Source organism: Hemitrygon akajei, chromosome 20 (genome assembly GCF_048418815.1).
Source record: "Hemitrygon akajei chromosome 20, sHemAka1.3, whole genome shotgun sequence".
NCBI lineage: Eukaryota > Metazoa > Chordata > Chondrichthyes > Myliobatiformes > Dasyatidae > Hemitrygon > Hemitrygon akajei.
The window spans coordinates 13445673-13467345 of NC_133143.1; the positions used below are offsets into that span (position 1 = coordinate 13445673).

The 21673-nt window shown below is 41.8% G+C and overlaps 1 protein-coding gene across 1 annotated transcript in view; it reads right to left on the reverse strand.

The window, feature by feature from the left end:
* Positions 1-21673, reverse strand: part of trnau1apb (tRNA selenocysteine 1 associated protein 1b) — a 43313-nt gene that overhangs the window by 20412 nt on the left and 1228 nt on the right. Inside the window, exons 2-4 of the mRNA XM_073023875.1 lie at positions 19296-19393; positions 16743-16842; positions 16593-16645 (exon numbers count right to left, since the gene is read on the reverse strand). Coding sequence (XP_072879976.1) covers positions 16593-16645; positions 16743-16842; positions 19296-19393 — 251 coding nt within the window. The remainder of the gene's footprint in view (positions 1-16592; positions 16646-16742; positions 16843-19295; positions 19394-21673) is intronic.

Sequence of the window (21673 nt, forward strand, 5' to 3'; positions counted from 1 at the left end):
GAAGTCATCAAATAAGTTCGTTTAATTATCATTCAACCATACAAATAAAGCTGCACATGTGCAGTTAAAATGAAAGTATTCCTCCAGGGTTAAAGTGCAAAACAGTACATATAGTCATAAACACACACAACTTATACAGCAGCATGCAAAAGTTTGGGCACCCCTGGTTAAAATTTCTGTTACTGTGAATAGTTCAGTGAGTAGAAGATGAACTGAACTCCAAAAGTCATAATGTTAAAGATGAAACATTCTTTTCAACATTTTAAGCAAGATTAGTGTATTATTTTTGTTTTATACAAATTTAGAGTGGAAAAAAAGGAAAGGAGCACCATGCAAAAGTTTGGGCACCCCAAGCGATTTGAGCTCTCAGATAACTTTTACCAAGGTCTCAGACCTTAATTAGCTTGTTAGGGCTATGGCTTGTTCACAGTCATCATTAGGAAAGGCCAGGTGATGCAAATTTCAAAGCTTTATAAATACCCTGACTCCTCAAACCTTGTCCCAACAATCAGCAGCCATGGGCTCCTCTAAGCAGCTGCCTAGCACTCTGAAAATTAAAATAAATGATGCCCACAAAGCAGAAGGCTATAAGAAGATAGCAAAGCGTTTTCAGCTAGCCGTTTCCTCAGTTCGCAATGTCATTAAGAAATGGTAGTTAACAGGAACGGTGGAGGTCAAGTTGAGGTCTGGAAGACCAAGAAAACTTTCCGAGAGAACTCCTCAAGGATTGCTAGAAAGACAAATCAAAAACCCATTTGACTGCAAAAGACCTTCAGGAAGAATTAGCAGACTCTGGAGTGGTGGTGCACTGTTCAACTGTGCAGTGATGCCAGCACAAATATGACCTTCATGGAAGAGTCATCAGAAGAAAACCTTTCCAGCGTCCTCACCACAAAATTCAGCACCAGAAGTTTGCAAATGAACATTTAAACAAGCCTGATGCATTTTGGAAACAAGTCCTGTGGACTGATGAAGTTAAAATAGAACTTTATGGCCTTAATGAGCAAAGGTATGTTTGGAGAAAAAGAACACCTGGAGAAAAGAACTCCAACTGTTAAGCACGGGTGGATCGATCATAAGCTTGTGTGGCAGCCAGTGGAATGGGGAACATTTCCCTGGTAGAGGGAAGAATAAATTCAATTAAATACCAGCAAATTCTGGAAGCAAACATCACACTGTCTTTAAAAACAAAAATAGTAAAAAGCAAGCTGAAGGTGAAAAGAGGATGGCTTCTACAACAGAATATTGATCCTAAACACACCTCAAAATCGACAATGGACTACCTCAAGAGGCGCAAGCTCAAGGTTTTGCCATGGCCCTCACAGTCCCCCGACCTAAATATCATTGAAAATCTGTGGATAGACCTCAAAAGAGCAGTGCATGCAAGACGGCCCAAGAATCTCACAGAACAAGAAGCCTTTTGCAAGGAAGAATGGGCAAAAAATCCCCCAGACAAGAACTGAAAGACTCTTAGCTGGCTATAGAAAGCGTTTACAAGCTGTGATACTTGCCAAAGGGAGTGTTACTAAGTACTGACCATGCAGGGTGCCCAAACTTTTGCTTCAGGCCCTTTTCCTTTTTTGTTATTTTGAAACTGTAGAAGTTGGAAATAAAAAAGTAATCTTGCTTAAAATATTAAAGAAATGTGTCATCTTTAACTTCATGGCTTTTGGAAATCAGGTCATCTTTTACTCGCTTAGCTATTCACAGTAACAGAAATTTTGACTAAGGGTGCCCAAACTTTTTGCATGCCACTGTAGCTATGGCAGCACAGTCACAAAATATTAGCTTAAGTAACGTAGTGGCATTGCCTGAAGATTGATGGTGCATAGGATGCTGTTTCTGCAAGAACAAGTATATGGCAGTTCCTCATCTCGCACTGGTTCAGCAGTTGAAGGCGAATCAGCTTGTCTTGCATTAGTTCAGCCACAGGCAATCTAGCTTGTCTTCCCAGGAGTAAACACTGGAGAGCAGCACCGATGAGACTGGTCAGCCCCCAGCCCAACTTGGATGATATTTCCAGCATGTTTCTTCCTGTCTGGTGCAACAGGCAATGCCGTGGTATGAGGGTCTGGTCTGCATAATAATCAAGGCCATGCAGCTGCCCCGCTGTTGATCTTGAGAATAAACTAACGAACCGGACTAAAAATGTCCAGCAGGGTCTTGCAATCACAAGAAAAACATTTAAGACACACATCTGCACTGTGTGTTAGACCCAAAAAGGCCGCTGCGACCAAGTACTTCGCCATCTTACTGGAAGAAGTCCTTGAGTCATAGTGGTTGGATGAAAAGAAAGAACCATTTAAAATATCTCTGCAACAGCTCTGGATGCAGTTGATGCCAGGCCATCTTAGATAGCCAGTCACTAATTAATACTGGTTGGTGTGACTGATTACTAGTCTATAATTTACAAAGTAACTGGATTATTCTGCATCTCTGCTCATCCACTGTTTCCCAACCAGTGCTCCAGCATAATGGAATTTTGGGGTTGGGGAAAACAAAATACAGATGAATGAAAAATGTATTAAAAATAATTTTGTGCACATATTGAAAGTATTGTGTGGTGTTACTATTCTGGTGTTCAGATGCAAGACACCACTCGCGCTACACACCTTGTAAGTGGTTAAAATTCAATTAATATCAAGTAGTTTTTGTGAGTAGTATTAAAGACACAACAATTAGTGGGTTTGATCATTACATCGTGAAAACTCCACCTAGCACACATTCTCCTTGTGACTGCATGCATTTCCTCTGGGTGCTCTTGTATCCTCGCATATTCCAAAAACATGCAGGTTGGTGGGTTATTTGGCCATTAACTTGAATGTAGTGTAATCACAACATTTGGGTATTGAGGTAAGTGAAGATAGGTGCTTGATTGTTGACAAAGACATAGTGCTCCAAGGGCCCTTTTCCATGTTGTATGACCATAAAACCCAGACAGGAAAAGAATTCCTGCCATTCCTTCATGGCTGATTTATTATCCCTCTCAACCCCATTTTTCTGACTTCTTACCTTCAACACCCTTACTAAACAAGAACCTATCAACCTCCAATTTAAATATACCCAATAATGTGGCTTCCACAGCCGCCTATGGTAATGAATAGCAAAAGGATAGTGAGGGATAAAATTGGTCCCTTAGAGAATCAGAGTGGACAGCTATGTGTGGAGCCAAAAGAGATGGGGGAGATTTTGAACAATTTCTTTTCTTCGGTATTCACTAAGGAGAAGGATATTGAATTGTGTAAGGTAAGGGAAACAAGTAGGGAAGTTATGGAAACTATGACGATTAAAGAGGAGGAAGTACCGTGCCTTTTAAGGAATATAAAAGTGGATAAATCTCTGGATCCTGACAGGATATTCCCTAGGACCTTGAGGGAAGAGTTAGTGTAGAAATAGCAGGGGCTCTGACAGAAATATTTCAAATGTCATTAGAAACGAGGATGGTGCCGGAGGATTGGCATATTGCTCATGGTTCCATTGTTTAAAAAGGGTTCTAAGAGTAAATCTAGCAATTATAGGCCTGTCAGTTTGACGTCAGTGGTGGGTAAATTAATGGAAAGTATTCTTAGAGATAGTATATATAATTATCTCGATAGACAGGGTCTGATTAGGAACAGTCAGCATGGATTTGTGCGTGGAAGGTCATGTTTGACAAATCTTATTGAATATTTTGAAGAGGTTATGAAGAAAGTTTATGAGGGTAAAGCAGTGGATGTTGTCTATATGGACTTCAGTAAGGCCTTTAACAAGGTTCCATAAGGAAGGTTAGTTAGGAACGTTCAATCGTTAGGTATTAATATTGAAGTAGTAAAATGGATTCAACAGTGGCTAGATGGGAGATGCCAGAGAGTAGTGGCGGATAACTGTTTGTCAGGTTGGAGGCCGGTGACTAGTGGTGTGCCTCAGGGATCTGTACTGGGTCCAATGTTGTTTGTCATTTACATTAATGATCTGGATGATGGGGTGGTAAATTGGATTAGTAAGTATGCAGATGATACTAAGGTAGGTGGCGTTGTGGATAATGAAGTAGGTTTTCAAAGCTTGCAGAGAGATTTAGGCCAGTTAGAAGAGTGGGCTGAACGATGGCAGATGGAGTTTAATGCTGATCAGTGTGAGGTGCTACATTTTGGTAGGAATAATCCAAACAGGACATACATGGTAAATGGTAGGGCATTGAAGAATGCAGTAGAACAGAGTGATCTAGGAATAATGGTGCATAGTTCCCTGAAGATGGAATCTCATGTGAATAGGGTGGTGAAGAAAGCTTTTGGTATGCTGGCCTTTATAAATCAGAGCATTGAGTATAGGAGTTGGGATGTAATGTTAAAATTGTACAAGGCATTGTTAAGGCCGAATTTGGAGTATTGTGTACAGTTCTGGTACTGAATTATCGGAAAGATGTCAACAAAATAGGGAGAGTACAAGGAAGATTTACTAGAATGTTACCTGGGTTTCAGCACCTAAGTTACAGGGAAAGGTTGAACAAGTTAGATCTTTATTCTTTGGAGCATAGATTGTTGAGGGGGGACTTGATAGAGGTATTTAAAATTATGAGGGGGATAGATAGAGTTGATGTGGATAGGCTTTTTCCATTGAGAGTAGGGGAGATTCAAACAAGAGGACATGAGTTAAGAGTTGGGGGGCAAAAGTTTAAGGGTAACATGAGGGGGAATTTCTTTACTCACAGAGTTGTAGCTGTGTGGAACGAGCTTCCAGTAGAAGTGGTAGAGGCAGGTTCGGTATTGTCATTTAAAGTAAAATTGGATAGGTATATGGATAGTAAAGGAATGGAGGGTTATGGGCTGAGTGCGGGCCAGTGGGACTAAGTGAGAGTAAGCGTTCTGCACAGACTAGAAGGGCCGAGATGGCCTGTTTCCGTGCTGTTTATACGGTTATATGAATTGCACAGATTCACCACAACCTGGCTAAAGAAATTCTTCCTCATCCGTTCTAAGAGTACGTTTTATTCTGAGGCTATGCTCTCTGGTCCTAGACTCCCGCATCATAGAAAGCATCCTCTCCACATCCACCCTATTTAGGCCTTTGAATATTTGACAGGTTTCAATGAGATCCTCCCTTATTCTTCTAAATTCCAAAGAATGCAGGCCCAGTGGCCATCAAATGCTCCTCATACATTAACCCTGACAGTGAGAGTATGACTATAAATGATCAGGCTTGAACATTGAGTTATCGAGGTATACAGCATGGAAACAAGCCCTTTGTCCCAACTAGTCCATGCAGACCAAGTTGTCTCAAGGTGCCCCTAGTTCTATTTGACTGCATTTGGCCAACTTCCAGTCAAGATGGCGCCTACATACAATGCTCCTTCGGTTGACATCTGCTGGATAGATCATGAACCATATTTCACTTCTTTCACATTTGTTTTTCGGCTTGTGTGTCTTTCTGGAACTGTTGGAGACTGATTTGCTGTTTGGAGATTGTTTGGGTGTTCCAGTGCTCTGTGATGTCCGAGAGGATTCTGGGATGCAGCATGCGGGAACCTCATGGCAAGCAGGTTGCAAGATGGGGTGCAAGCCAATGTTTGACTCTATTTTTGCTGATTAAAGCTCCAATCGTGTGCAGATTAAAGGATGAAGGAGATTGAAACATTGAGATGAATGCAGATGATGAGTGCCTTTTGATTGCTCTACTACTGGAGAGAGGAGAAAGAGGGGAGAGCCTGCTTCTGTGTCTGGAGAAGGTTACTCAGATTTTTTGCATTTTGGATATAGACTTGGACAATAGATTTTATTTCCAATCTTATAGTTCTTTATATTTGTTTTTTGCCTGATTTTTCTCGTTGTTTTGTGTGGGAGAGGAGGATTTAGGGTTGATGATCATGCCGTCTTTCTTTTCTTGGTTTCATGACTACCGGGGAAGAATTTCAGAGCTGTATACTTTGATAATAAATGAACCTTTGAGTTAGGGTTTTGCATTAAGTGGGTAGTCTGACATGATGACGTTGTTAGGTAAGGGGTTTTAACGTGCTTCGATGTTTAGGTTTTGGAGTTCAATAAAATGTGTCATGGGTTTCCTTAAACATAAAATGTGTCACTTTATTTTGTTTACGTAAAACCTACATTGGTGACTCTGATGCTCTAGGACGATTCCGGAGTTATTGAATATGTCGGCCAGCGCAGTTGCTTTGAAGCTGGAGTTTGGGAGCAAAGTACTGTCGTTTGGCTCATAAAAGCTGAGGTCCAGTTTGCTCAATGAGAAATCTCCCTGGATGACACCAAATTTTACTATGTGGTAGCATCACTCAGTAATTCCACGGCTGTGAGTGTGGGGAGTCTGCTTGAACACCCGCCTGAAAATTATAAATACCGATCGCTGAAAACTCCCCTTTAACAGACTTTGGACTATCTCAGTCTGAGCGTGCCAAACAGTTGCTCTCCTTCCCCAGTCTTGGCGATGCAAGGCCTTTGGAGCAAATGGACCGTATGCTGTTACGCCTGGGAAATCATCCTTGTTTTATTTTTAAAGAACTCTTCATGCAGCAAATGCCTGATAATGCACCCGTGAATGACTATAGAGCTTGCTAGGATGGCTGATAGTCTACACTCAGCTGGGAGGTGGTGCATCATTCTTCCTCTTTTCAACCTCAATAAGCCCAGTCAGCAAGGCCCCGAACATAAGGTTGCCCGTGGCTGTGAAACTGACAACACCAGGCCTGTGTTTTTATCATGCTCACCTAGTGTAGGAACACTAGGAAGTGCTGATAGCCTTTCAGTTTCGACAGTTCCAGTGCATCAGAACATCAGAGGTCTGTGAACACAGTGGGTTCCAGCTGCCAGGGTTGTCTACTGTACATTACGGACACCCTTTCAGGGTGACACTACTTGTGTGACACAGGTGCTCAGGTGAGTGTGCTGCTGGCATTGCCAATTGATGAGAAGGCAAACAGTAACAAAACCTCACTGGATGCCGCCAATGGCAGCAGAATCCAGACCCAAGAGACATGATAGAATTGCTCACTTCAATACACATGGGATCGTCCTGGCTAAAGTAGCTAGACCTCTGCTTGGAGCAGATTTACTGTGCGCCCAAGGATTATTAGTCGATCCTAAGAACTGATGGCTTGTGGATGTCAAGGACTTTGAGTCGTTACCCTGCTCCCCCAGTAAGCTCCCCACAACAACTGAAGCACATGCACCATCACATGTGAGTTGACTCGACTGCTGGACAAATTTCCAGATCTCACCGAACCCAAGTTCTCCATTACAGTCACAAAACATGGGGTCGAACACTACATTCCCACAAATGGCATGCCAGCCCATGCCCACATCTGGAGACCGGACCCAGGAAACCTGGCAACAGCAAAGGCTGAGTTTGCCAACATGGGAAAAACAGCATTCTACACAAAATACCCCTTGGGATTAACCCCTCCATATGGTCCCTAAATCGACTTATCATTGCCACCCATGTGGTGATTACCAACGCGTTAACAAGGCCATCACCCCCTATTGTTACCCAGTCCCACATATTCAAGACTTTTCAGCTCGTTTAGCCGGAAAGTTAACTTTTTCCAAAGTCGCTCTAGTTAGGGGATACAGTACCATCAGGTGTCTGCGTGCTCGGAGGACATTCCCAAAACAGCCGTGATAATCCCATTTGGCCTTTTTGAGTTTCTGCACATGCTGTTTGGGCTGAAAAATACATTCGACTTTCAAACAGCTGATGGAGTCTGTATTAAAAGTCTTTGATTTTCTTTGTTTACCGGGATGTGAACACGTGTCTCATCTCTGCACAATTTTCGAGCACTTAGGCCAACATGGGTTGATTATTAACCCTGCTAAATGCCAGTTTGGGTTGTCAACCATTGACTTTCTTAGCCATCGCATCCCCACAGAAGGTGCAAAACCCCTCTCATCAAAGGTAGCGGCATTTATGGGCTTCCCACCACCTTACAGTAGTGTGTTACAGTAGTAAGGTGTTTTTGAGTAGTAAAAAACTACAGGAGTTTTGAGGCATGGTGAATTTCTATCACCATTCAATCCGCAAGCTGCACTCCCTGTATAGTGTGCTTAAAGGCAATGCCCCTAACCAAGTGCTTGACTGGACAGCAGACATGACCAGGACATTTGATGGTGCCAAATGAGCTCTCTCAAACACTACCCTACATTGGGGGGCACACCTGCTGCCCAATGCACCTATAGCCATCACTACTGACGCCTCAGACTGTGCACGAACAGTTGGTCAGAGACATGTGGCAGCCACTTGCCTTCTTCAGCTGGTAGGTCCATTCCCCCCCACCAACCAAAGTACAGCATGTTTAATTGTAAGCTTCTCCATCTTTATGTGGCTGTCATTTTCGTTTTCTTCTACAGGATCACCATTTCACAGCCTTCATTGACCACAAACCACTTGTGCACATGATGGCCAAAATATCAGACCCTTGTTCTGCATGGTAGCAACATCACCTGGCCTATGAATCTGCGTTGACAACGGATATACAATGTATCAAAGGGGAAAAATAATGTTGTGGCTGATTGCCTCTCACGGCTAGCCATTGAGACACAGAGGAGTTGACTGCCAGCATAGCAGTCGATCAAGTTACTGACCTAGAGGTCCAGGCTTACAGACTAGTAGTCATGGGCCTGCGGTTGGCTAACATTAATTTCAGGGAAGTTGAGGTTTCTCTCCTGTGCAACGTCTCAACTGGGTGCTGTGCCTGCAAACTGGAGAAAAACTATTTTCAATTCTATACAGGTGTCCCCCGTTTTTCGAATGTTCGCTTTACGTCAACTCGTTGTTACAAAAGACCTACATCAGTTACCTATTTTCGGAACAGAAGGTGTTTTCACTGTTACAAAAAAAGTCAGCGCGCGCCGAGCAGCCAAGCTCCTCCCCCAGAACTGCAATCTGTCTGGCATTGCTTAAACACGTGCCTGTGATCATCTGTGCTTTATGTCAATTTATTCTGTACATCCGTTAGCAAGGTGAGTTCTAAGGTAACGGAAAAGCCTAAACGAGCGCGTAAGGGTGTTACACTTAGCGTAAAACTAGACATAATTAAGTGTTTCGATTGTGGTGAATGAAGTAAGGACATAGTGAGTTTGGCTAAGGGTTTGTGGACGATGACGAAGATGATGTTGAAGAGGTTTTGCCATCCCATGATCAAGAACTGAGAGATGAAGAGCTAATAAAGAGGAAAGGATAACAATTGAAACCAAACGCAGTAGCGAACGGCCGGAAAGTGAAGTCGTCCAGGAACTGAACATGAAGCAATTGCCTGAGATTTTCGCTGTGATTGACAACACTGCAATGATTGCAGAAAAGTATGACTATAATTTTGAAAGGGTACGTAGGTTTAGGGCATATTTGCAGGATGGTTTGAGTGCTTACAAAGAACTGTATGATAGAAAAATGCGCGAGGCTACGCAGTCAAGCATACTGTTGTTTTTCAAGCCTTCCACATCAGATGACCAAACTCAACCTTTGACATTGAGCCAGGCAGACACAGAAGAAGGTGACCTGCCTGCCCTGATGGAAACAGACGACGATGAGATGACACCCCAGTCTCCTCTACCTCCCACCACCCCAACCTCTGACAACTGAGCCGAACACACCATCATCAGTGTGCTCACTGTCTTCCTGTTCTACACTGTGAAACTACACTGTACATACATTATTTCTACTTTATATAGGCTGTGTATTTTTATGTGTTATTTGGTAGCTTCATAGCTTAAAGGTTACTGGAAAGAGTGCTTCTGCCGAGAGCGCTTGCACCATGTGTTTCTGTCGGGAGCGCTTGCGTGAGATTTTCACTGTGGTGGACAGTGCTGCAATAATTGTAAAAAAGTATTCCTACATTATATAGGCTGTGTGTTTATCAGATCATTTCTGCTTTTACTATATGATACTGTTATTTTAGGTTTTATGTGTTATTTGGCATGATTTGTTAGGTTATTTTTTGGGTCTGCAAACGCTCACAAATTTTTCTCATATAAATAAATGTTAATTGTTTCTTCACTTTACAACATTCCGGCTTACGATCCGTTTCATAAGAACGCTCTACCTTTGAATAGTGGGGGAAACCTGTACATGATAGGATCTATGGGCATTTAGAGAATCATGGTCTGATCAGGGACAGTCAGCATGGCTTTGTGAAGGGCAGATCGTGCCTAACAAGCCTGATAGAGTTCTTTGAGGAGGTGACCAGGCATACAGATGAGGGTAGTGCAGTGGATGTGATCTTCATGGATTTTAGTAAGGCATTTGACAAGGTTCCACATGCTAGGCTTATTCAGAAAGTCAGAAGGCATGGGATCCAGGGAAGTTTGGCCAGGTGGATTCAGAATTGGCTTGCCTGCAGAAGGCAGAGGGTCGTGGTGGAGGGAATACATTCAGATTGGAGGGTTGTGACTAGTGGTGTCCCACAAGGATCTGTTCTGGGACCTCTACTTTTTGTGATTTTTATTAACGACCTGGATGTGGGGGTAGAAGGGTGGGTTGGCAAGTTTGCAGACGACACAAAGGATGGTGGTGGTGTAGATAGTGTAGAGGATTGTCGAAGATTGCAGAGAGACATTGATAGGATGCAGAAGTGGGCTGAGAAGTGGCAGATGGAGTTCAACCCGGAGAAGTGTGAGGTGGTACACTTTGGAAGGACAAACTCCAAGGCAGAATACAAAGTAAATGGCAGGATACTTGGTATTGTGGAGGAGCAGAGGGATCTGGGGGTACCTATCCACAGATCCCTGGAAGTTGCCTTACAGGTAGACAGGGTAGTTAAGAAAGTTTATGGGGTGTTAGCTTTCATAAGTCGAGGGATAGTTTAAGAGACGCGATGTAATGATGCAGCTCTATAAAACTCTAGTTAGGCCACACTTGGAGTACTGTGTCCAGTTCTGGTCGCCTCAGTATAGGAAGGATGTGGAAGCATTGGAAAGGGTACAGAAGAGATTTACCAGGATGCTGCCTGGTTTAGAGAGTATGGATTATGATCAGAGATTAAGGGAGCTAGGGCTTTTCTCTTTGGAGAGGAGGATGAGAGGAGACATGATAGAGGTATACAAGGTATTAAGAGGATTAGACAGAGTGGACAGCCAGAGCCTCTTCTCCAGGGCACCACTGCTCAGTACAAGAGGACATGGCTTTAAGGTAAGGGGTGGGAAGTTCAAGGGGGATATTAGAGGAAGGTTTTTCACTCAGAGAGTGGTTAGTGCAAGGAATGCACTGCCTGAATCAGTGATGGAGGCAGAAACACAAGTGAAATTTAAGAGACTACTAGACAGGTATATGGAGGAATTTAAGGTGGGGGGGGGGTTATATGGGAGGCAGGGTTTGAGGGTCGGCACAACATTGTGGGCCGAAGAGCCTGTAATGTGTACTATTCTATGTTCTATGGCATCTCGCATCCAGGCTGGAATGCCTCACAGAAAATGGTTGCACTAAAGTTTCAAACAACAGAAAATCCGCACATGCTGGAAATCCAAGCAATACACACAAAATGCTGAAGGAACGCAGCAAGGCCAGCATCTACGGAAAAAATGTAGTCGACGTTTTGGGCTGAGTCCCTTCAGCACTAAAGTTTGTTTGGCATAGACTCAGAAAGGATGTGCATGATTGGACTGCAGCTTGTGTAGAGTGCCAGTGGGCAAAACTTAACTGTCATGTTCAGGTGCCATTGGCACCTTTTGAGGTCCCTGACAGATGGTTTTATCATGTCAATGTGGACCTCGTTGGTCCTCTTCCTCCCTCTCATGGTTTCACGCACCTTACCATGATGGACCGTCTCACCAGGTGGCAGAAGTCGTCCCTCTAGCATCCACATGGGTCGGTATTCATGAGTACCTGGGTTGCTCATCTGGTATTTCCTCTGACCACAGTCCCCAATTCATTTCCGACGTGATGGCTTAGAACTTCGGTGTTAGGCTACATCACACCACAGCGTATTACCTGAAATCCAATGGCCTATGCAAGCAGTTTCACCACTTCTTAAAGGCTGCTCTGATGACTTGCCTGATCAATCATCCTCTCCCATGGGTCCTGCTCCAAGAGGACCTATGGTCATCTGAGGCAGAGTTGGTATACAGGGAGGTATTACGAGTGCCAGGTGATTTCATTGCTGCTACCACAGCCTCTCAACAGCGTTCCACCTTCCTCAGTAAATCCAATTCCTTTTCACCTATTCCTGCCTCCCATCATTGCGTACAGCACTCTTGGGATCCTGTTGACCTACATTCTGCCTCATTTGTTTTTGTCTGCCATGATGCAAACCAACATCCCCTTAGGCCCTCTTACTTTATCCGTTCTGTGTTTTGGAACAGGGAGAAAAGACTTTTAACATAGATAAGAGAGGTAACCCTGAACGTATTTTGGTAGATCACCCTAAACCAGCCCACCAAGATTTAGAGTCACAACATGACTGTGAGAGTGTCAACACACCTTTGGAACACAGGACCCGAGCTGGACCCCAGGCACAATCACAATGCTGGTTTTAGTAAATTCTGGGGGCGGGAGCTGCTTAGGGTAACGTAATTGGTGGAAATGTACATAATCCACAACCACCAACATTGAGTTGGAGTTTCGCTTTAAGAGGCTGGTCTGATGTGATAATGTTGCTAGGTAAGGATTTTTGGCGTGCTTTGGTGTTTAGGTTTTGGAGTTCAATAAAAGGTGTCATACGTTTTGTTAAACATAAAACACCTCATTTTGTTTTATATGCATTAAACTACAATGGTAACTGACCCAGTCACTTCCTCTGGCAGCTCATTCCACACAGATATAACTTTTTTTTTAAAAAAAGCCCCTCAAGTTCCTATCAAGTGCTGTCCCTGTGGTTCCTCATTCCCAATGCTGGGAAAAAGACTAAATGCATTCACGTTCTCTGTGCCCCGATCGTTCAGAGTCACTTAACTTTTAAGGAACAAAGAGCTGGTCTGTGCAATCTCTCCATCTAACTCAGACCCTTGAGTCCCAGCAACATCATGTAAACCTTCCCTACACTGATTTCTGAACACAATAATCCAAGTGTGGGTTCACTAGCATCCTGTGGAACCATATCATGACTTCCAACATCTATACTCAATGCCCTGACTCATGAAGGTCCGAGAGTCACAAAGTTGTACAGCACGTGGCATTTGCCTAAATTTGGCCCATATCTCTCTAAACCCAGAGTTTACAAACATTTTTATGCCATGGACCCCTACCATTAGTCAAGTTAAGAAAATAAATAAATGTTTAAAAATACAAGACTCCTAAATGCCCATATCCACTGGAATTGATGAAATTGAGCACAAGTATACAAAGTCAAAAGGATAAGCTGTCACATCTGCAAATTATTTGCATGTTAAGGTTTCATTTCTGCAAACCAAGTTGTTTTCTCTGTTAGGGGAGAAACCTGCATGATATGTCATGGTATTAAGTACGATGAAATGGCAAAATGTAATTAAATGTTCACCTCTGGCCAATGACGATATTTTCTCCCAAATGTTTGAATGATCAAAATGAAAACCAGGTGCAAATGATAAAGATGGTGTGATCATGTCTGAGAGAGCTGCAGCAATGCTTATAAGTTGCTTAATTTGTTGTAAAGAGAAAAATAAATTAATGTACTGTCACTGAAAATTTGATTTGATCAGAGTGTAAAGAGATACTAAAAGTAATTTTAGACTCAATGCAGTTAATGAAATTACAGAGGTTTTCCTTTCAAATAATATAGATTACTACATTGACACATTCAGTTATTACAAACATTTGGGGGGGAAATGACATTCAGCAGAAAAATTGTTTTGTAGGTTGAGTCTACATGGATGTTCTCAAGGCTGAAAGGGTAGCATCAGGAATAATGATAAACATTTTTAAAACTTTTTAAAATAACTTCCAGGCAGCATAACTGGAGGGACAGCATTTAGGGTTAAGTTTCACATTGAGGAGGAAGAACCATCATACCTCCATAATGGGGAATGAGCTTTTATTTTGTTACATATTGGGTTAAACAAGAAAGCCCGGATGAGCAGGTGATCTACACCAGGAAGTACAGTGGATTCTGATTAATTGGATCAGCTGCTTATATGGAGCAGCTCTTAAAAAGCCAAAACTAATTGAGAAACTAGCCTGGATTCTCTTTGCTTAATTGGGACACTATGCCACTTAATTGGGACGGGAAACTGTTGCTGAACATTTTCGAACCAGCGTTAGTCAAGTGCACTTGCATAGCCCATGGGACACTACACCGTGCTTAGAATGAGCAGTTTTTAAATAGCATCAGCTGCTTGTTTATCTTCAAAAAGCAGCAATTTTTGTCACTGATCGTTGACAAGAAATAAGCAACAAGTCTATTCAAAACTGTTTTGCTCACTGAGATTTGAAGCATTCAGGCTTGGAGATGCTAGAAGTGGCCGGGAGTTAAAATGAAATGATTTTATTACTTCAGTGAGTTAGGAACTATTAAGAATTTGAAGGTATTGATAATAATCTTGAATGCTATAATACATTGAAGATTTGTAAAATGCAATTATCGGTAACATTGTTTGAAGGCAAGCTATTATCTGCACAAGGTGCGCTGATTTTGTTTATTTACAGGCAAATGAACGTAACACGGATAAATTCCTCTGTCAATAAGTATTAATAACTAACACGCAGTTGTATAGTACCATAGTAGTATTGGCAGAGTTTGAATTTGTTCTGTATTTCATTTGAATACATACTTTGTAACTCAATTTGACTTTTTTTTTACACCTCTAACAATTTCCATGAAACTGCTAAGTGTGGCAGCTGCTTAATTGGGTCAAAATGTATTGATCCTGAAGTGCCCCAAATTAGCTAGAATTTGCAACCCAAATAATGGTGGAAGAGCTCTGCCCATTAGATGAAGTAATAATAAATGAATAAGAGAAGCAAGGGCCCTAGAATCAGTTTTACTTACTGAAAGGGGAATATCCATGTTTTGTTCCTAAGTAGAATTCTGCTCCTGTGTCTTATGGGTTGGATGTGCTTACGAAGTACATTAGTTTTACTATGGGAAAACTTCTATTACATTTGTGTGAGTTGAAAGAAGTAAGTCACTGATGTAACAAGGTTTCCCATGTGATTAATATAAACTGGTATCTGAATGATACAAATATAACAGTACAAGAAAACAAATACTCTCTCCAACACACTGGGGTGGCAATGGTAGCATTGTGATTAGCAGAACACTTTACGGTACCAGCAACCCGTGTTCAGTTCCTGCCACTGCCTGTAAGGAGCTTGTGTGTTCTCTCCATGACCACATGGGTTTCCTCGCACAGTCCAAAGATGTAGCTGTTGACAGGTTAATTGGTCATTGTAAAATGTCCCTTGATTAGGCTAGGGTTAAATTGGGAGTTGCTAGGCAGTGAGGTTCGAAGGGCCGGAAAGGCTACTCCGCATTGTATCTCAATAAGTAAAAAAACAAATAAATAAACTACATTGGTTTGATCCAAATGAAAATGCAGTAAAAATTGAATTAGATGTCTCCATGGTTCAGCAGCAGTTTCTCAACACTGGAATTACCTATTTGCTTGGATCTGTTTCCTTGGAGTTCATGTGCAATAAAACCAGTAAGAATATTTCAGTAATGGCTTAGCAGCAATTTCCCAAACTGATGATGGATTGCAAATCGGTAATTAAGTTTGGGGACATAACACTGAAAATGAATATTCAGTATTCTCAGAACATGTGATAGCAGTTGTCTTACAAAAACAAAGATAGCTTTGATATTGCTGAAGCCATTTCCAGGTTGCTTTCAGCAATTCTCCAGTCTACGCATCATGGTAAATCCACATTTCACAACGAACCAGTTTTGTTTAAATATTCATGAGGTGAAACTGGGCTGTTGACCCTATGGGATGTTTTTATTAATGTGTCTTGTGCTTGAAAAGGTTAAGAAACATTGAGTTTGAGTGTGTAATGTTAGTTATTATATTCCAAAGCACATTTTGTTTAATAGTTTGCATCATTCATTTCATTTAGGTTCACAAATATCAAACAAAAATGTCTATTTGCAGGTTGATCATATCACAAGAATGGGTCAACTAGAGTTCAAATATTGTCATTTAATAATTTCTGTAGTGAGTGACTCATTCCCACACTATAAATCTTTTCCAGCATATAAAAAGTAAAATCAGGAGCAGGATGGAGCCCTCTCCACTACCTAAATGAGTGCAGCACCATATTCGTGTGTGCTTTCTACAAAATGTACATTAGGTGCTCACCCATGCTGCTCTGACAGAATTTCCCAGACCCAAGGTCAAGGACATCAGAGACAGGGGAATATCACCATCTGCAGGTCACACACCATCCAGATTTAGAAATATACTGCTGGTCCTTCATTATTGCTGGGTCGGGACTCTGGAACTGGGAATTAATAGTACTTTGTTCAATAGAAGGGCCACAGCGGTTCAAGCTGTATTCTCATTGTCACCTTGATTTATAGGACAAATGTAGACCTGCTGGTCCAGAATATAATGATAGCTTGAATTAAAATTCCTTTAATTGTCATCGTTAGATTTTCTTTTCCACATTACTACTTTGTTTCCAATTAGTCTGGTCTTATACTAAATGAAACTTTGAGGATCAAAAAAGTAAAAGAATTAGGGGAATGTTAAGATGGACAGACTTACCCTGCATCTGTTTTTTTCCCATAGGTTGCATAATTTAACTTGAATTTCTTGGGCTAAACAACAAAAACAAAGTAAAGAATAACTATAAAAGCACTGTCTTTTAAAGAAACAAGCAGTTAACAATGGTAAATGTCTACTAATGAGGTTTACCGGATTTGAACCGGGCAAAGGTTTCCCGTTCAGTTTATGGAGACAACGATCAGCACTGGTTTGATCAGCTAATTCCACAAAGCAATAGCCTGCTAATGTTCTGAAATGACACAAGAAGTTCATTTAAAACATTTTCTTCACATTACTAATTGGGCTTCAAGCTAAAGCAACCAAATAATAATCGGTATGTATATACAAATGATTACATAGCATATAAAATAAGCACAGCAGGTTTTCTATGCAAACTCTGCCAATAATAATTTACCGGTACCATTTTGCTAGCATCGATGCTATTGACGGATTTAGAAAAATAACTATTCTTCATATGCAAGTGTTGATGGGTCTTTTTCTCAGTTCTAAAGATGGATATTTGACCTGAAACACTTTTTTCTCTCTTTTCTTAAATATTGCTCAAACTACTCAGTTTGCAGATTTCTATTTTTGTTTTATGTAAATTAGATTACTAATCATGGCAACTCCTGGAATTGTAGAATTAACAGTCACAAGATAGTGCTTTGAACTGAGCTCTCCAGGCTACATATTCCATTGGATTCTGAAGTTTGACACAAAGGGTTCATGTCCTTGATGCATTCCAGGACAGCATGGCTTGCTGTCATAAACAACCTTGTAGGAAAAGTGAAGAATTTCAAGGACTCTTTTGGCCATTGGCAAACATTTGGGAACACAACGATAGTTATCCATCTGTGACTTCCGGCTCTGTTTTTCTGTCCATCACTGCAACCTGACTTGCTGGGCATATGTGACAGCCCTGCTATTTGCAACAAATGACAATTCCATCAACACATTAGCATGCTCCATCTGCCCCAATTAATCCATTTGACAGGAAATACTCTACAAGAAAATATTGGTAAATTGGTTTATTATCAGATGCACTGAAAACAGTGGAAAACCTTTTTTATTTGCCAATCATACAGATCATTTTATCCCATCCGTACAATGGAAAAGCAATAACTGAATGCAGAATAAAATACAGTTACAGAGAAATGCGGTATAGGTCGACAATAAGGTAAATTGTGAGGTCAAGAGTTCAGCTTACTGCACAAGTGGTCTGTCTGATAGTCTTAATGCAGTGGAATAGAACTGGTGGGATGTGCTTTCAGGCTTTTGTATCTTCTGCCCAAAGGGAAAGAGAAGAAAGAATGTCTGGGCTGGAAGGGATCTTTGATTATGTTCCTGCTTTACTGAGGTAGCGAGAAGTGTAGACAGAATCCATGGTGGGGAGTCTGGCTTTTGTGAAGTGCTGAGCTGTGTCCACAATTCTCTGAAGTTTCTTGCAATCCTGGGCAGAGCAGTTGCTAAGATAATCTGTGATGCATCTCGATAGGATACTCTCTATGGTGCATCTATAAAAATGGGGACATGCTGAACTCCTGAGGAGGTACAGGTGCTGGTGAACTTTCCAGGTCAAGGCATCTACATGGTTGCACCAGGATAAGCCATTGGTGATGTTCACTCCGAGGAACTCCAAGCACTCAACCCTCTTATTTAAACAGGAGCACATCCACTATACAAGGTCTTTTGTTCTGCTAACATTGAGGTAAAGATTGTAATCATGCCACTAGGCTCTCTATCTCCTTTCTGAACTGATTTAACGTTGGGCCCACTATGGTAGTGTCATCTGCAAACTTGTAGATGGAGTTAAAGATGAATCTAGCCATGCAGCCATAGGAAGTATAAAAGGGCACTGAGGATACAGAGTTGTCGGGGTGACACTAGTGTTGAAGGTCATTGTGGTGGATGTGTTACTACTTCTCCTTACTGAATGTGGTCAATTGATCAACAAGAATCCAGTTGGAAAGGGAGGTGCTGAGTCCCAGGTCTATGAGCTTGGAGATGAGTTTGCTCGGAATGATGTATTGATTATATCAATGAAAGGATGAGGCCAGAGGTGCCATGGGGATAGGTGAATCTCTATGAACCTATCACATTCGTAGGAACTTATGATAACCATGGCAACCTTGGTTTCACCCGATCACATACATTCCCTTAATTCTATGCATCCTTCACCTTCTGTGCAGTTTTGACAGGGTCTTCAGCCTGGCACATTAACTTGGTTTCTCTCTCCACAGACCTACTGAATGTTTCCAACTTTTCCTGTTTAAATTTCAGATTTCCAGCATTTGTTGACTCTTTCATTTTCATTCACTGGAGTGAGCTTGTTACCTCACCTCTCAAAGTCCTGATATCCAATTTCTTGATGTTTGAAATATTAGCTTTGAAATTACAGAGACTTCAAAGATTGACAATAGTAACTAGGAATTGGATACACAGTTGTCATTTTTATATTTTTCTGCATCAGACTTCTGAAGTTCAGGACAAACCGAAGAGCTGAAAACTCACTGAACATTCAAATATTCATAGAAAGGAATTTGCCTTTCTGAGTGTCTCAGTGACAGACATTTACACAAATCACTAGTCAATTATTGTGTTTTAGTAAATGATGGGAGTAATAATAAGACAACAATATTCTAAATTGTAGACATCTGTACTCTAACGTACTCCATTGAACTGAATATTATGACGTTTCCTTACCCGGTCATTCTGTTGCTGATGATTTTTACATTAATGGTTGGCTCACCCATGGCTGAAAAGGCCTGCTTGATGAAAGTCTCATCCATGTACTGTTCCAGCTAAAAATGACAGGAAAACAATAGATTTACTAACATCCACAAGAATTATAGATGCATGAGACAGCACTCTGAAGTAATATCTCAAAAGAACATACTAATAATCAACCAAATTGCAGAAATTAATATGTGGAATATTTAATCTCTAAATAATTAAGAAGCGTGGTTCATTATTTCTTAAAACCATTTCAAGAAAATCTCAATACACCAGAGGGGCCTCAGAATTCTGAAATAGGTAAATCAGCGGATGGTTTATTGTACTGGATGCTACAGCAACATCATCCACTTTTACACTGGAGAAGATCGTAGGTTATTTTATAAGAAACTGCAGAATGCCAATAAAGTTACAAAAAAGATTCAGTGAAGGGGTGTGTTATGGCCAGTCATAGAATGAGAAAGGTTCCAAGAAGAGACTTTTGAATGACAGAGATACAGAACCAAGTTGCTAATGCAGTTACAAAGAGCAAGGATTTGAATCTATAAGAATTTTGAGGTGTAGATGAATGTAAACCTCCAAGAGGATCACAACCTTGTCATGGGTTGGAGGTCTAAGTACCTGAATGACCTGGAGAGCTAGGTTGGCTGGAATTGGGGCTCTTTTTTGGAAAAAAAAGAAACATACGTTCGGATGCTGTTCATAGACTTCAGTTCAGCATTCAACACAATCATCCCTCAGAAACTGATTGGAAAGCTGAGCCTACTGGGCCTGAACACCTCCCTCTGCAACTGGATCCTAGACTTCCTGACTGGGAGACCTAAGTCAGTCCGGATTGGGAGCAGCATCTCCAACACCATCACTGAGCACAGGGGCTCCCCAGGGCTGTGTGCTCAGTCCACTGCTGTTCACTCTGCTGACCCACGACTGTGCTGAAACACACAGCTCGAACCACATCATCAAGTTCACTGATGACATGACCGTGGTGGGTCTCATCAGCAAGAACAACAAGTCAGCATACAGAGAGGACGTGCAGCGGCTTACGAACTGGTGCAGAACCAGCAACCTGTCTCTGAATGTGAACAAAACAAAAGAGATGGCTGTTGACTTCAGGAGGGCACGGAGTGACCACTCCCCGCTGAACATCGACGGCTCCTCGGTAGAGATCGTTAAGAGCACCAAATTTCTTGGTGTTCACCTGGTGGAGAATCTCAGCTGGTCCCTCAACACCAGCTCCATAGCAAAGAAAGCCCAGCAGCGTCTCCACTTTCTGCGAAGGCTGAGGAAAGTCCATCTCCCACCCCCATCCTCATCACGTTCTACAGGGGTTGAATTGAGAGAATCCTGAGCAGCTGCATCATTGCCTGGTTCGGAAATTGCACCATCCTGGATCGCAAGACCCTGCAGCGGATAGTGAGGTCCGCTGAGAAGATCATCGGGGTCTCTCTTCCCACCATCATAGACATTTACACTACACGCTGCATCCGCAAAGGTAACATCATTATGAAGGACCCCATGCACCCCTCATACAATCTCTTCTCCCTCCTGCCATCTGGGAAAAGGCACCGAAACATTCGGGCTCTCACGACCAGACTATGTTTAACAGTTTCTTCCCCCAAACTATCAGACTCCTCAATACACAGAGCCTGGACTGACACCTTGCCCTATTGTCCTGTTTATTATTTATTGTAATGCCTGCACTGTTTTTGTGCACTTTATGCAGTCCTGTGTAGGTCTGTAGTCTAGTGTAGCTTTCTCCATGTTTTTTTTTTTACGTAGTTCAGTCTAGTTTTTGTACTGTGTCATGTAACACCGTGGTCCTGATAAAACATTGTCTCATTTTTGCTATGTACTGTACCAGCAGTTACGGTCGAAATGACAATAAAAGTGATTTCTCTTGACTTGACTTTGGCTCTTGGAAGGCTCAGCCATGCCAAACAGGTCAAAGGTAGAGGACGGACAAAGAGTGGTTCACCAGTCCTCCAGGTTTGGTTCAGGGCTAATAACCCTGACTGGTAAAACAAAATTATTACAGAATCAACAATGAAGAATCCTTCTACATTGCCGTATGACAGTATTCCTGAATCTCCACCCAGAACCTGCATTACTAACAGTAGTGAAAACTGAGCTACTGACATGATGAATGAAGCCCTGAACACTGCCAGAGGTGGAGGACCTTCACTGCTCCCTAAACACCAGTGGCGCAACAGGCACTAAGTATGAATATAAAGTTCAACAATGGTATGCAAATCATTTGAATGACTGGAACATAGATTTTTAAAAAATCAGTCTGCTTGTTTCTAGAGTCAGTGGAATGGGGCTGGGGTGGTGGTTATGACCTCTAACCT